The sequence below is a fragment of the Anolis carolinensis genome, chromosome 5, assembly GCF_035594765.1.
Source record: "Anolis carolinensis isolate JA03-04 chromosome 5, rAnoCar3.1.pri, whole genome shotgun sequence".
Taxonomy (NCBI): Eukaryota; Metazoa; Chordata; class Lepidosauria; order Squamata; family Dactyloidae; genus Anolis; species Anolis carolinensis.
This window is the reverse complement of record NC_085845.1, coordinates 124,405,472-124,417,889: the sequence shown is the minus strand read 5'-3', so window position 1 is coordinate 124,417,889 and position 12,418 is coordinate 124,405,472. Positions and strand designations below refer to the sequence as shown.

General features: G+C 45.7%; 1 protein-coding gene across 5 annotated transcripts in view; it reads left to right on the top strand.

Annotated features, from left to right (window-relative positions):
• arap2 (ArfGAP with RhoGAP domain, ankyrin repeat and PH domain 2) overlaps positions 1-12,418 on the top strand; it is a 198,185-nt gene that overhangs the window by 132,144 nt on the left and 53,623 nt on the right. For all 5 annotated transcript variants that reach the window (XM_062982213.1, XM_062982216.1, XM_062982214.1 and 2 more), the window contains 3 exons: positions 562-725; positions 1,785-1,997; positions 8,292-8,397. In XM_062982213.1, coding sequence (XP_062838283.1) covers positions 562-725; positions 1,785-1,997; positions 8,292-8,397 — 483 coding nt within the window. The remainder of the gene's footprint in view (positions 1-561; positions 726-1,784; positions 1,998-8,291; positions 8,398-12,418) is intronic.

Sequence of the window (12,418 nt, the reverse complement as noted above, 5' to 3'; positions counted from 1 at the left end):
AAAGGGGTTACAAATCAGTTTTCATCAACTTTAGATTTGGTTTGGTTATTTGGGGTGCTGATTAAAAAAAATGCATTGGATAGACCACATCAGCTCTAGTTTCTGATACAGAACATTTGCCATCTAGTAATCGCCATCTGGTCTCCCACAGAAAACCATATTTAATAATCTAGAACTGATGTGGTCTATCCAATACAATGGTCAGCTCTGTAGAAAGGAGCTAAAATAAAATAAAATAAATAAAGAGAAAAGAGGACCAGATTTTTGTTTTCACGGCCCACTACTGGGCCATGGTCCACAAGTTGAGAACCACTGATCTAAATCTAACTCTGTGGAGTGGGGTGGAGAAGAGCAGAAATGAAGATAACTTTGAAGAATAATCTAATTATCTTTGTTACAAAAGATGTGCCTGGTTTTTTTTCTCTTTCAACACGTGCCTTTAATTCTGTTGACATTCAAATATTCTCCTGCCATTAGTCTCATTATTTTCACTAATGTTTTCTCCTCTTGCCATCTTATTGCTGTTTTGTAAATATTTCCCCCTTGGAAATGCTTTTCCAGAACATTATACATCCATGGCCACACCAAGTTAGATTTCACAGTCTGGTATAATGCAATTGAAAAAGCAGCAGGTACAGATGGCAACGTGTTGGAAGATCAGCAACTCAGCAAAAATGACGTCCCGATTATAGTGAATAGCTGTATTGCATTTGTTACACAATATGGTAAGTGGAGAACAACATTTGTTCAAGTTCTTGAAAATTGTAGATGCATCCAGAGTACTTACAAAGCATCTGTATCAGATAACATTATATGAGCTTGAGCTGTGACTTGTAAAATATTACAGTTTGTAGGAATTTTTTCCTGTTACATTAGGCTGTTCATGTAGCAGTATCTGTGCATGTGTATGGAACGAGAGAAAAAATGAAAGTAATTTCATTATGGGAAATAAAAATTAAAGCTCTTGGAATCAAAAGTGGCTAGTTTATACAGCATTTGCTTGATCCATGTTGAGTTCCTGCTCAGTGATATCCTCTGTATTAAACACAAAATGATATCTAATGTCAGAATGTTTGTTTGTTTACTTTAAAACTAAAAAAAGAATAAAAAAATGTCATGTTTTCTGAAGACAATAACCTATTATGTTCTGTGGTTCAGAGATTGTTCAAAAGCCTTCTGAATTTCTATAATTCGATTATAGAAGAATTTGATTTGATTTTTGAGAAGTATTTTTCACTCTGACTGATTCTCAGCTTCATGGCTGGGTCATTTTGATATATTCTTAGCTATATCTTACATCCTCTTAATGGCATATAACCTATTCATGAATAAGAAGCTCCTTGTAGCATTCAAGTTGATGTAGAAAAAGTTATCTGTAAGTTTTTAAAAGGTAGAAAGCATTGTTTGACAAAGCTGAAATGTATAGCTGTATGTACATTAAAGCAGCCATCTCCAACCTCATACTGAAAATGTGACTCCATCACTATTAGCTACTGTATTAAGCATATTGGAAGTTGTGATCCAGAGCATTCAGAAGATACTAGATTGTGAAAAGCTGTATTAAATAATGCTTATTTTGTTGTCTATAATTTTGTCTGTAAAAACATATTAAATGGTGCAGAGCATTCAGATTGCCCCAGAGCAAAAAATAAAATAAAATGGTGGTTCTATTGCATTACATCTTTTATTTTTGGTTTAAGATATTTTTTGTTAATTACCATATTTGATTATTTACAAGTATACATTATTGGGTTTTTAAAGTAATTTGTATTTTTTTGCTTAAGGTCTAGGTAACAAACATATCTACCTGGATAGAGGGGATCCATCTCATGTAAATGAACTTCTTGAGTCCTTCAAAAAAGATGCCAGAAGTGTTAAACTGAGGGCTGGAACAAATCAGCTGGAAGATGTTACTGATACTCTGAAGTGTTTTCTATCTGAAATCGATGATGCACTTCTCACCAAAGAACTCTATCCATTTTGGATCTCTGCATTAGGTAATGTATGGCCAAACTGCTGTATGAAGCTCTGAAAGCAGTGCTTCTATGATTGGATCCTTGTTATTTTGTGCCTTCAAAATATTTGTAACTTTAGTTACCCTAAGGGGAAGTTTTCGTGAGTTTTCTTGGCAGAATTTGTTCTGAAGGGATTTGCCCTTGCTTTTTTCTGTGTTTGAGAGACAATGATTTCCCCAAGGTCACCCAGCAGTTTCCATGGCTAAGCAGGGATTCGAATCCTGATCTCCCAGTATCTTCAAGGAACTAGGTACATGTTAATGCTAGGTATAAAACAAACAAGTTCCTTAAAATAAGCATCAGGTTGTGCAGATGGTGAGCTATAGTTTATACTCTGATTCTGAACTCCTACTGCACTGTTTTATTCCCGTATAAATAAATAGCAGTCATTCACTCCAATGAGTTGCAGACTTTTCTGAACCTCTGTGAAGTTCTGAGTGAAGAACAAATGTACATTTATTTATTTATTTTTTATTACAGTATTTCTACCCCGCCCTTCTCACCCTGGAAGGGGGAATCAGGGCAGCTTACAAGAATTATAGATCAACAATCTAAAACAATTACACGACAACCATGTACATTGAATTAATTAAGTTAAAACATCATTAAGGTAAAGGTTAAGGTTTTCCCCTGATGTTAAGTCCAGTCGTGACCGACTCTGGGGGTTGGTGCTCATCTCCATTTCTAAGCTGAAGAGCCGGTGTTATCCATAGACACCTCCAAGGTCATGTGGCCGGCATGACTGCATGGAGCGCCGTTACCTTCCCACTGGAGCGGTACCTATTGATGTACTCACATTTGCATGTTTTCGAACTGTTAGGTTGGCAGGAGCTGGGGCTAACAGCGGGCACTCATTCCTCTCCCGGGATTTGAACCTGGCATCTTTCGGTCTGCAAGTTCAGCAGCTCAGCGCTTTAACACACTGCGCCACCAGTAGGGGCCCTAAACATCATTAAAACATCATTAAAACATTTAAGGTGCATATCAAGTCTCAGTCCAAGTCTATCAGTTCGTCGTTGTACATTCATAATTATTATTAGTGCTGTATCTAGCTCTCAAAAGCCTTTCCACATTAGAACTGGAACTTGTCTTAATCTTCAGAGAAGCTCAGAAACCAGAGGCATACCACATCTTCACATCCATTTCTGAAATCAAAGCAAGTTCAATGATTTCTGAAATAAACCCATGTCTGAAGTCAACATAGTTCCAGTGGCTCTGTCCTTTGAAGTGGGGCCTTTACCAGATTAAATGTGGTCACCACAGAGATGGGATTGTGGAATAGTACAGTGAAACAAGGGAGCCCTAGGTGGTGCAGCGTGTTAAAGCGCTGAACTGCTGAACTTGTGGACCTAAAGGTCACAGGTTCAAATCCAGGAGCAGAATGAGCACCCGCTATTAGTTCCAGCTTCTGCCAATCTAGCAGTTTGAAAACATGCAAATGTGAGTAGATCAATAGGTAAAGCTCTGGCCCCCCTCGATGGATTGTCACCTTGCCGTGGTGAGGGGGCTTGCGTGTTCCGATGAACCTGTGGGCACTGGAGTGATGCACTCCCAGGAGTGGCCGCAGGGGAGGTTCCAGACCAAGCACAATCCGAAGACCCAAAGACCTCAACGGCGGAGCAGGCGGAGGATAACATGGTACATGTTACAACGGCTGTGAAGGCGGAAGAAGGCTGCAACAGACTGAGAAGCCACTGTCGTTGTGTTAACCACACCACTGCTGGAACCTCACTCTGTGAAGACTGTGTGTTGACCGGCCGTGCACCGACCTCCACACATTAAAAAAAATCACGCACAGGCGTCTTCCAACAAAAATAAAAACAAACCTACAAAAGTCCCATGGCGATCAGCGAGTGGCGACGGGGGCAGGACTGTGAAATCTGGAAGCCCCTAGTCACAGACTGGCACATGGGCGGTGGATATGGACTCAGTCGTTCTACCTCAAGGACCGAGGCAGTTGAGTAGTCCGGCAGCTGTATCCATGACTGAGCAGCCCTTTTTAGGATCCGCTCTGCTCACCCCACACGGGGAAGGGGCTAGAAAAGGTGCCCTAAACATAGTCTGCCTCTCCTACCCTGACTGGACTGCCGCATCCAGAGGGGTCACCACTCTGCGGCCAAAAAAGAAAAATGAACTTTGGAACATGGAACGTACGGACATTGTTAGATAACACTGACAGCGAGCGCCCCGAACGCAGGACTGCTCTCATTGCAAGAGAGCTGGGACGCTTCAAGATCGACATAGCAGCCCTTCAGGAGACCCGGAGAGCAGGAGAGGGGCAGCTGAAGGAAGAAAAGGGAGGCTACACCTTCTTCTGGAAGGGACTACCTGAAGAAGAGCGAAGAAGAATACACGGAGTTGGCTTTGCTATCAGAAACGACCTGGTGAAGCACCTGACTGAAGCACCCACTGGCATCAACGAACGACTTTCAACCCTCCGAATTAACCTTGCCAAAAACCAACAGGCAACCATCATATGCGCCTATGCACCAACTCTAGATGCTGACGAAGACATCAAGGAAAAATTTTACTGTCAGCTGGATACCATCCTATCGGAGATACCTAAGGAGGACAAAATCATCCTCCTGGGGGACTTTAACGCAAGAGTCGGAAGGGACTCTGACCTGTGGCCAGGGATCATAGGAAAAGACGGGGTCGGAAACAGCAACTCGAATGGCATCTTGCTTCTCACCAAATGCGGAGAGCACAACCTTGTCATCACCAACACGCTCTTCCGCCAGAAAAACAAGCTCAAGACATCATGGAAGCACCCTCGGTCAAAGCATTGGCACCTCCTGGACTATGTTATCACACGTGCCAGAGACCGCCGCGATGTGCTTCTCACAAGAGCCATGACAGGTACTGATGACTGCTGGACAGACCACAGGCTAATCCGATCCACGATGGCTATCAAGATCGTCCCCAAACGCAGACTCCAAGGAAGAAAAACAAGGCGAAAAATGAACACCCAAGCCCTTCAGGAGCCCTCCAAACGAGCCCTTCTCCAAACAACACTCAAAGATCATCTACCCACAGAACACCCCGAAAATGTTGAGGAACATTGGAACAAACTGAAGACCTCCATCATCACAGCCTGCGAAGAAAGCATTGGATACCTAACTAAGAAACATCAAGACTGGTTTGATGATAACGACAAAGAGATCCAACAGCTGATTGATAACAAAAGGAAAGCCTTCCAAACATGGCAGAGAGACACCAACTGTGCTGCCAAGAAAAAGATCTATGCCAGTGCAAAAGCTGAGGTCCAAAGAAGGACCAGAGAACTCAAGAACATCTGGTGGACAAAGAAGGCTGAAGAAATCCAACACCTTGCAGATACCCATGACGCTCAGGGATTTTTCAAAGCCACAAAGATCATTTATGGACCAAGAAACCATGGCATACAGCCCCTACGCTCATCAGATGGAACCAAAATTCTGAAGGACAAAACATCAATTGCACTACGTTGGAAAGAGCACTACCAGAACCTGCTGAATCGCAGCTCCAATGTGGCCGAAGAGACCCTCTCACAAATCCCGCAACAACAAACCAGGGATGAGCTTGCAGCACTGCCTAGTTTGGAAGAAGTCAGCAATGCCATCAGCCAACAAAAAAACAACAAAGCTAGCGGACCTGATGGGATTCCCGCTGAAATCTTCAAAGAGGGTGGACCTGAGCTGATGCAACAACTCCACCAGCTCATTGAAAAGGTGTGGATGACCGAGAAAATCCCAGCAGACTTCAAGGATGCCACCATCATCACCCTTTTCAAGAAAGGGGACAGAACAGACTGCGGGAACTATCGTGGTATCTCCCTTCTAACCTCCGCCGGGAAAATCCTCGCAAGAATCCTTGCAAACCGCCTTCTCCCTGTCTCAGAAGACACCCTCCCAGAATCCCAGAATGGCTTCCGCCCCTCCAGAGGAACAGTGGACATGATCTTCACTGCTCGACAGCTCCAAGAAAAATGCAGGGAACAAAACCAACCTCTGTACATGGCATTCATTGACCTTGCAAAGGCATTCGACACAGTGAATCGCAGCGCTCTCTGGACCATCCTCCAAAAAATCGGGTGCCCTGACAAATTTGTGAACATCCTGCGGCTCCTCCATGATGACATGATGGCAACAGTCTTGGACAGCAACGGCTCCCAAAGTGACCCATTTAAGGTTGAATCAGGTGTCAAGCAGGGATGTGTTATTGCCCCCACCTTATTTTCCATCTTCATCGCTATGATACTTCACCTTGTTGATGGGAAGCTTCCCACCGGAGTGGAAATCATCTATCGGACAGATGGCAAGCTATTTAACCTCAGCAGACTGAGAGCCAAAACCAAGGTCACCACAACATCTGTTATAGAACTCCAATATGCTGATGACAACGTAGTCTGTGCGCGTTCAGAAGAAGACCTACAAGCCACTCTAAACACCTTCGCAGAAGCATACGAGAAGCTCGGCCTCTCACTGAACATCGAGAAAACCAAAGTGCTCTTCCAACAGGCACCAGCTAATCCCTCTGCAAAGCCAGGAATACAGCTTAACGGTGCAACATTAGAAAATGTTGACCATTTCCGCTACCTTGGTAGCCACCTCTCCACAAAAGTCAACATCGACACTGAAATACAACACCGCCTGAGCTCTGCGAGTGCAGCATTTTTCCGTATGAAGCAGAGAGTGTTTGATGACCGGGACATCCGTAGAGAGACCAAGGTGCTTGTTTATAAAGCCATTGTCCTCCCAACCCTGCTCTATGCCTGCGAAACGTGGACTGTGTACAGACGTCACACCAAACTCCTGGAGCGTTTCCATCAGCGTTGTCTCAGGAAAATCCTGCAAATCTCTTGGGAAGACAGGCGGACAAATGTCAGCGTGCTTGAGGAAGCAAAGACCACCAGCATTGAAGCGATGCTCTTACGCCATCAACTCCGTTGGACTGGCCACGTTGTCCGAATGCCCGATCACCGTCTCCCAAAGCAGCTCCTCTACTCTGAACTCAAGAATGGGAAACGGAATGTTGGAGGGCAGGAAAAGAGATTTAAAGATGGGCTCAAAGCCAACCTTAAAAACTGTGGCATAGACACTGAGAACTGGGAAGCCCTGGCCCTTGAGCGCTCTAATTGGAGGTCAGCTGTGACCAGCAGTGCTGCGGAGTTTGAAGAGGCACGAACGGAGGGCTTAAGGGAGAAATGTGCCAAGAGGAAGGAGCGTCAAGCTAACCCCGACCGGGACCGCCTTCCACCTGGAAACCGATGTCCTCACTGCGGGAGAATATGCGGGTCAAGAATCGGTCTCTTCAGTCACCTAAGAACACACGCCCAAGATACCAAGGTTGGAAGACCATCGTCCTCGAACGACGAGGGATCGCCTAAGTAAGTAAAAGTAAAGCTCTGGCGGGAAGGTAACAGTGCTCCATGCAGTTATGCTAGCCACATGGCCTTGGAGGTGTCTACGGATAACACCGTCTCTTCGGCTTAAAAATGGAGATGAGCACCAACCCCCAGAGTCGGACACGACTGGACTTAATGTCAGAGGAAAACCTTTACCTACCTACAGTGAAACAAAATACATCAGTGGTTCTCGATCTGTGGGTCCCCAGGTGTTTTAGCCTGCAACTTCCAGAAATCCCAGCCAGTTTACCAGATGTTAAGATTTCTGGGAGTTGAAGGCCAAAACATCTGGGGACCCACAGGTTGAGAACCACTGAAATAAATGAAAAGAATAGGATGTGGGGCAAAGAAAAAGAAACATAGCAAAGAAAACATACCACTCATGGAGGGTAGCAGCTTCTTAAAGTTAAGAGACAACTTATTCTTTTTGTTAATGCACTAATTTAAAAGAATTGTATTCAAAAAATCAATATTGTGACCTCTCAGTAACCTGCTAGAAGCAATGAGAACCTCAGTTTTCCTTTCTACCTATGTACCAGTCTTCAACATTTATGTTTTAACCAGCTTTGCTTGCTAAGTGCATCCATGAATGAACAGATGGCCGTGGCTAGTTATCTTGAGACTTGTTGCATACAGTACTTTGATACAGACACTGTAAATACTTTTTGTACCCAAGATCCCTTGCTCTCCATGCTTTTAATGCACTGCATAACAATCTGTACTGAAAGAAAATTATCCATATTATCCCTCTGAAGTGGAGGCTGATTGGGTGCATAGTCATTTGAAATGACTAGCTGCTGCTGAGATGGCAGATCGATATCCTTCTCTTTTTGGACTGCATTATAGTTAATGCTGGGTAGTTTAATTCCCCCCTCCTTCTTATCCACTAGATACACTAGATGAGAAAGAGAGAGTGAAAAAGTACAGCACTTTTATTCGAACACTTCCAGCAGTCAATAGGGCAACTTTGGCAGCCTTAATGGAACACCTTTACAGGTCAGTATGTCAATAAATTTACTACAAGAAGGAATGATCAGGGAGTGCTCCACCAGTGTCTTGCTAGGCTGTCAAAATGTCTGTGGGCATAGATGAATATCATTACGGTAGCACAAATCAAATGCATTGCCCTTAGACAGCACCTTCTTGCTTTCCAATTGTTTTTGAAACATTTATCTCAAGTTAGAGTGTTGCTTATTCTGTCTTTCAAGATGTATGTAAATGCTTCCAAGGTTGCTTTCAAGTAATGTTAAAGCACACATATTAAAATATCCATAAGTAATTTCAAAATGTTACAAGTTGTTAAGATCATTCCCATGGAAGATTCAGCACTACAGCAGATGGCCTTATGGGAAGGATGGCAGTAGCATTTCTCATCATCATTACTGTTGCCATCTTCACCCCTTTGTTACTAATTTCTAGTGGCATATCTAAGGCCATCTGATGAGCAAGATGCCACTGGGTTTTTAACCTCTTAGGTCACAAGTGCATATGTTCAAACCCAGGATCTAAAGCTGATTTAGGGATCCTATGCCGCGCATGGCCATGTACTTTTCTCATGACATCTTTTGGTATTGGTGATGTGCTATTGTGATGTCTCATGGGCCATGTAGTCCCGTTCCTAGTACTATTGTGGCAGACGAAGAGGAAAACTTGGGTTTCCCACCGATTCAGCCAGAATTGGAGGCCCTGCACCTGCAGGATGTTTGCCCTCAAGAAGTCAGCCAAACAAGCCTTGGGCAGAATTCTCCCCCGTTCTCTCGTAAGGATAATTATAATAGAGATAGAGGCGCTAGGGAGGTGAATCGCCGAAGCGCCAGAATCGCTGCCAGACAATTAGCTGATTAAGCCTGTTTCCCTTGGGAAATCCTAAGGAGTCATGCATCTGGACACAGTTTGGGTTTCACTTCTTGTTCCCCAGGGAAAGTGTTCCTTGGCGGGAAAACAAGATCCTATATAGGTGTTTTACCACAAGGAGATCCTTGCGGAGTCAATTCGTCAGCTTCAGGAGTGAGATCGTGTGTGGACTACGCTACTCCAGTTCCTTGTTTCCAGGACCAAGTTCCAAGCCTGCCTTATTCCCCGGACCTCGCCACGGACCTTGTTCTAGTTCCAAGCCTGCCTTGTTCCCCGGACCTCGCCACGGACCTTGTTCTTGCTTCTTGCTTCTTGTTGCCTCGTATCAAGTCTTGTTTGCCAAGAATCTAGTTTGTTTTCCAGCCTTGTTGTCAAGCTCCATTGGACTAAAGGACCTTGTCATTTCCCCACACTTGCTCGGCAAGTGTGTGTTTCAGTTATTGGATTATAACTTTGGACTCTAATATCACATATTGGACATTGTTTTCCTGGATTATATTTGACCTTTCCTGAAAGGTCTACTTCTGAACTATATTCTTCACTTGTTTTTATTGACTTTATATATTTCTTTAATAAAGATATTAGATAGATTCTGGTCTCTGCGCATGGTTATTGGTGCTCTGCAGCCTGGGTCCTGACAGTTTGACTCCGCCGACCTAAGCACCAATTAACCTTAGGCCAGGATGTCTACAGGAACCGGGGCGGAAGCCCAACCACTCAGCTACACCATTTCCAAGGATGAATTCGACAGAATCCGTGATACACTCCGTACGCAGGAGGGAGAAATACGGGGCTTGAAGGAACGAGGTATCCGGCTCCCTGGTCTAGCACTTCCAACCAAGTTTTCAGGAGAAGCCTCCAAGGTTCATGTTTTCCGTCGCCAATGCCAGGCGTACATAGAAGCCCGTCAAGCCGAGTTTCCCCAAGAAGAAGTCAAGGTGGCGTGGATTTACAGTCTTCTAGAAGGGCCAGCGGCCAATTGGACGACGGCGCTATTTGATGCGGGCTCCATGCACCTAAGTTCCGCGCAAAACTTCCTGAATCACCTTAAGGCGACATGGGGGATCGAGGACAACGTGGAGGCGGCCGGCCATAAACTCCGGCGCCTTTTCCAAGGGGACAGGCCGTTGTCCCAGTACATAGCCGAGTTTCGAGTGCTGGCCCAAAACACCGGTTGGAACGATATAGCCCTCAGGGGACAGTTTCGTGAGGGTCTCAACATCGAGATGCAGGAAGAAATCTCCAAGGTGGATCCTCCAAACTCTCTTGAGAGACTTATCGATCAATGTTTACGAGCCGAAGTCCTGCTTGCCAACAAAAAACAGTGGCTCCAAGGCCATAGTGGAAGAGCCGGAGTGAAACCTCCCGCTTCCGCCAGTATTCAGCCACGTCCAGTGTGGAGACCCCCACCACCAGCCCCATACCCCAGAGGAAGCGAGGAGGAGCCGATGCAGTTGGGCAATGTGCGCCCCAGACTAGATGTTGCCGAAAAGGCCCGCCGCCAACGTTTAAACCTCTGTTGGTACTGCGGGAACGGGGGCCACTTCGCCAAAGAATGTCCAGCCAAGAGAAAGCCCGCCGCTCGCTTGGCGGCGGCGTCCTCCGCGGAGACGGAGACGGCCGAGGCGGCTGGAGCAAAGCCGGCGGGGGAAGCCAGCGACCGGGCGTAGAGAGGCTCGCCAACCCAGTCAAAAACCCCACTCAAGAGCCGCAAACCGGGGTCCTATTTCTCCTAGTGGTCACGTTGTGGTCAGCGAAAAAAGGACCCGTCATGATCCATGCCATGATAGACTCAGGAGCAACAAACAATTTCATTGATAGAGAGTATGCCGACTCTCTGGGATTACAATATCACGATTTCAAGAACGCCCGGGTGGTGCAGGCTATTGATGGCCATCCCCTAAAGACGGGTCCAGTAAGCCAATGGACTGAACCCACCAGAATGTGGATAAGGGAACATATGGAAGAGATTTCCTTCTTCGTCACCGAGGTCCCCCATTTCCCTGTGATTCTGGGGATTCCATGGCTGACGCTCCACGACCCAAACATCTCCTGGTCCAACAGAGAACTACAGTTTGCCTCCAAATACTGTCAAAACCACTGTCTAGTAGCCAAGGTCTGCCATGCCATAGACGCTGAACCCATCATCACCTTGCCCAAGAAATATTCGGACTTTTGGGACGTTTTCAATGAAAAGGAAGCCGAGAAACTACCCCCACATAGACCTTATGACTGTGCCATTGACTTGGTCGAGGGGGCCCCGATTCCGCGAGGACACCTCTACTCCCTGACTGAACCAGAGCAAGAAGCTCTCAGGGAGTTTATAGAGTCAAATCTTCGCAAGGGGTTCATCAGACCCTCCCAATCCCCAGCCGCTTCCCCAGTGATGTTTGTGAAAAAGAAGTCAGGGGACCTACGCTTGGTTGTGGACTATAGAGCATTGAACAATATCACGAAATGCAACCGCTACCGCCTGCCTTTGATCTCGGACCTATTAGACCGGCTCCGGGGGGCCAAGGTCTACACCAAGCTGGATCTCCGGGGGGCTTACAATCTAGTTCACATCAGAGAAGGGGACGAATGGAAAACCGCCTTCCAGACCAAATTCGGATTATTCGAGTCCCTAGTCATAAATTTCGGATTATCCGGAGCTCCCACAACGTTCCAGCATTTTGTCAACGATATCTTCCAGGATTATCTAGATCAGTTCTTGATCATATACTTGGACGATTTTTTGGTGTTTTCTAGATCACAATCGGAGCATGAGAAACATGTCAGAATGGTGCTACAACGGTTGCGGGATCATGGACTATATGCCAAGTTAGAAAAATGTGCCTTTGATTTGCAAGAAGTAGACTTCCTGGGGTACCGCGTATCGCCTCTAGGGCTCTCCATGGACCCAGCAAAGGTCTCAGCAGTATTGGAATGGCGGGCGCCAACCAACAAGAAGGAAGTGCAGCGCTTCTTGGGGTTCGCAAACTACTACCGCAAATTCATCCCAGACTTCGCTTGCTGGTCTGACCCAATCACCTGCTGCATCCGTGGAAAACAACCTTTCCGCTGGACGGAGCAAGCAGAGAAAGGGTTCCAGCAGTTAAAAAAGTTATTCACGACCCAGCCAATTCTTCAGCACCCTGATCCTAAAACCCCTTTTGTTGTACAG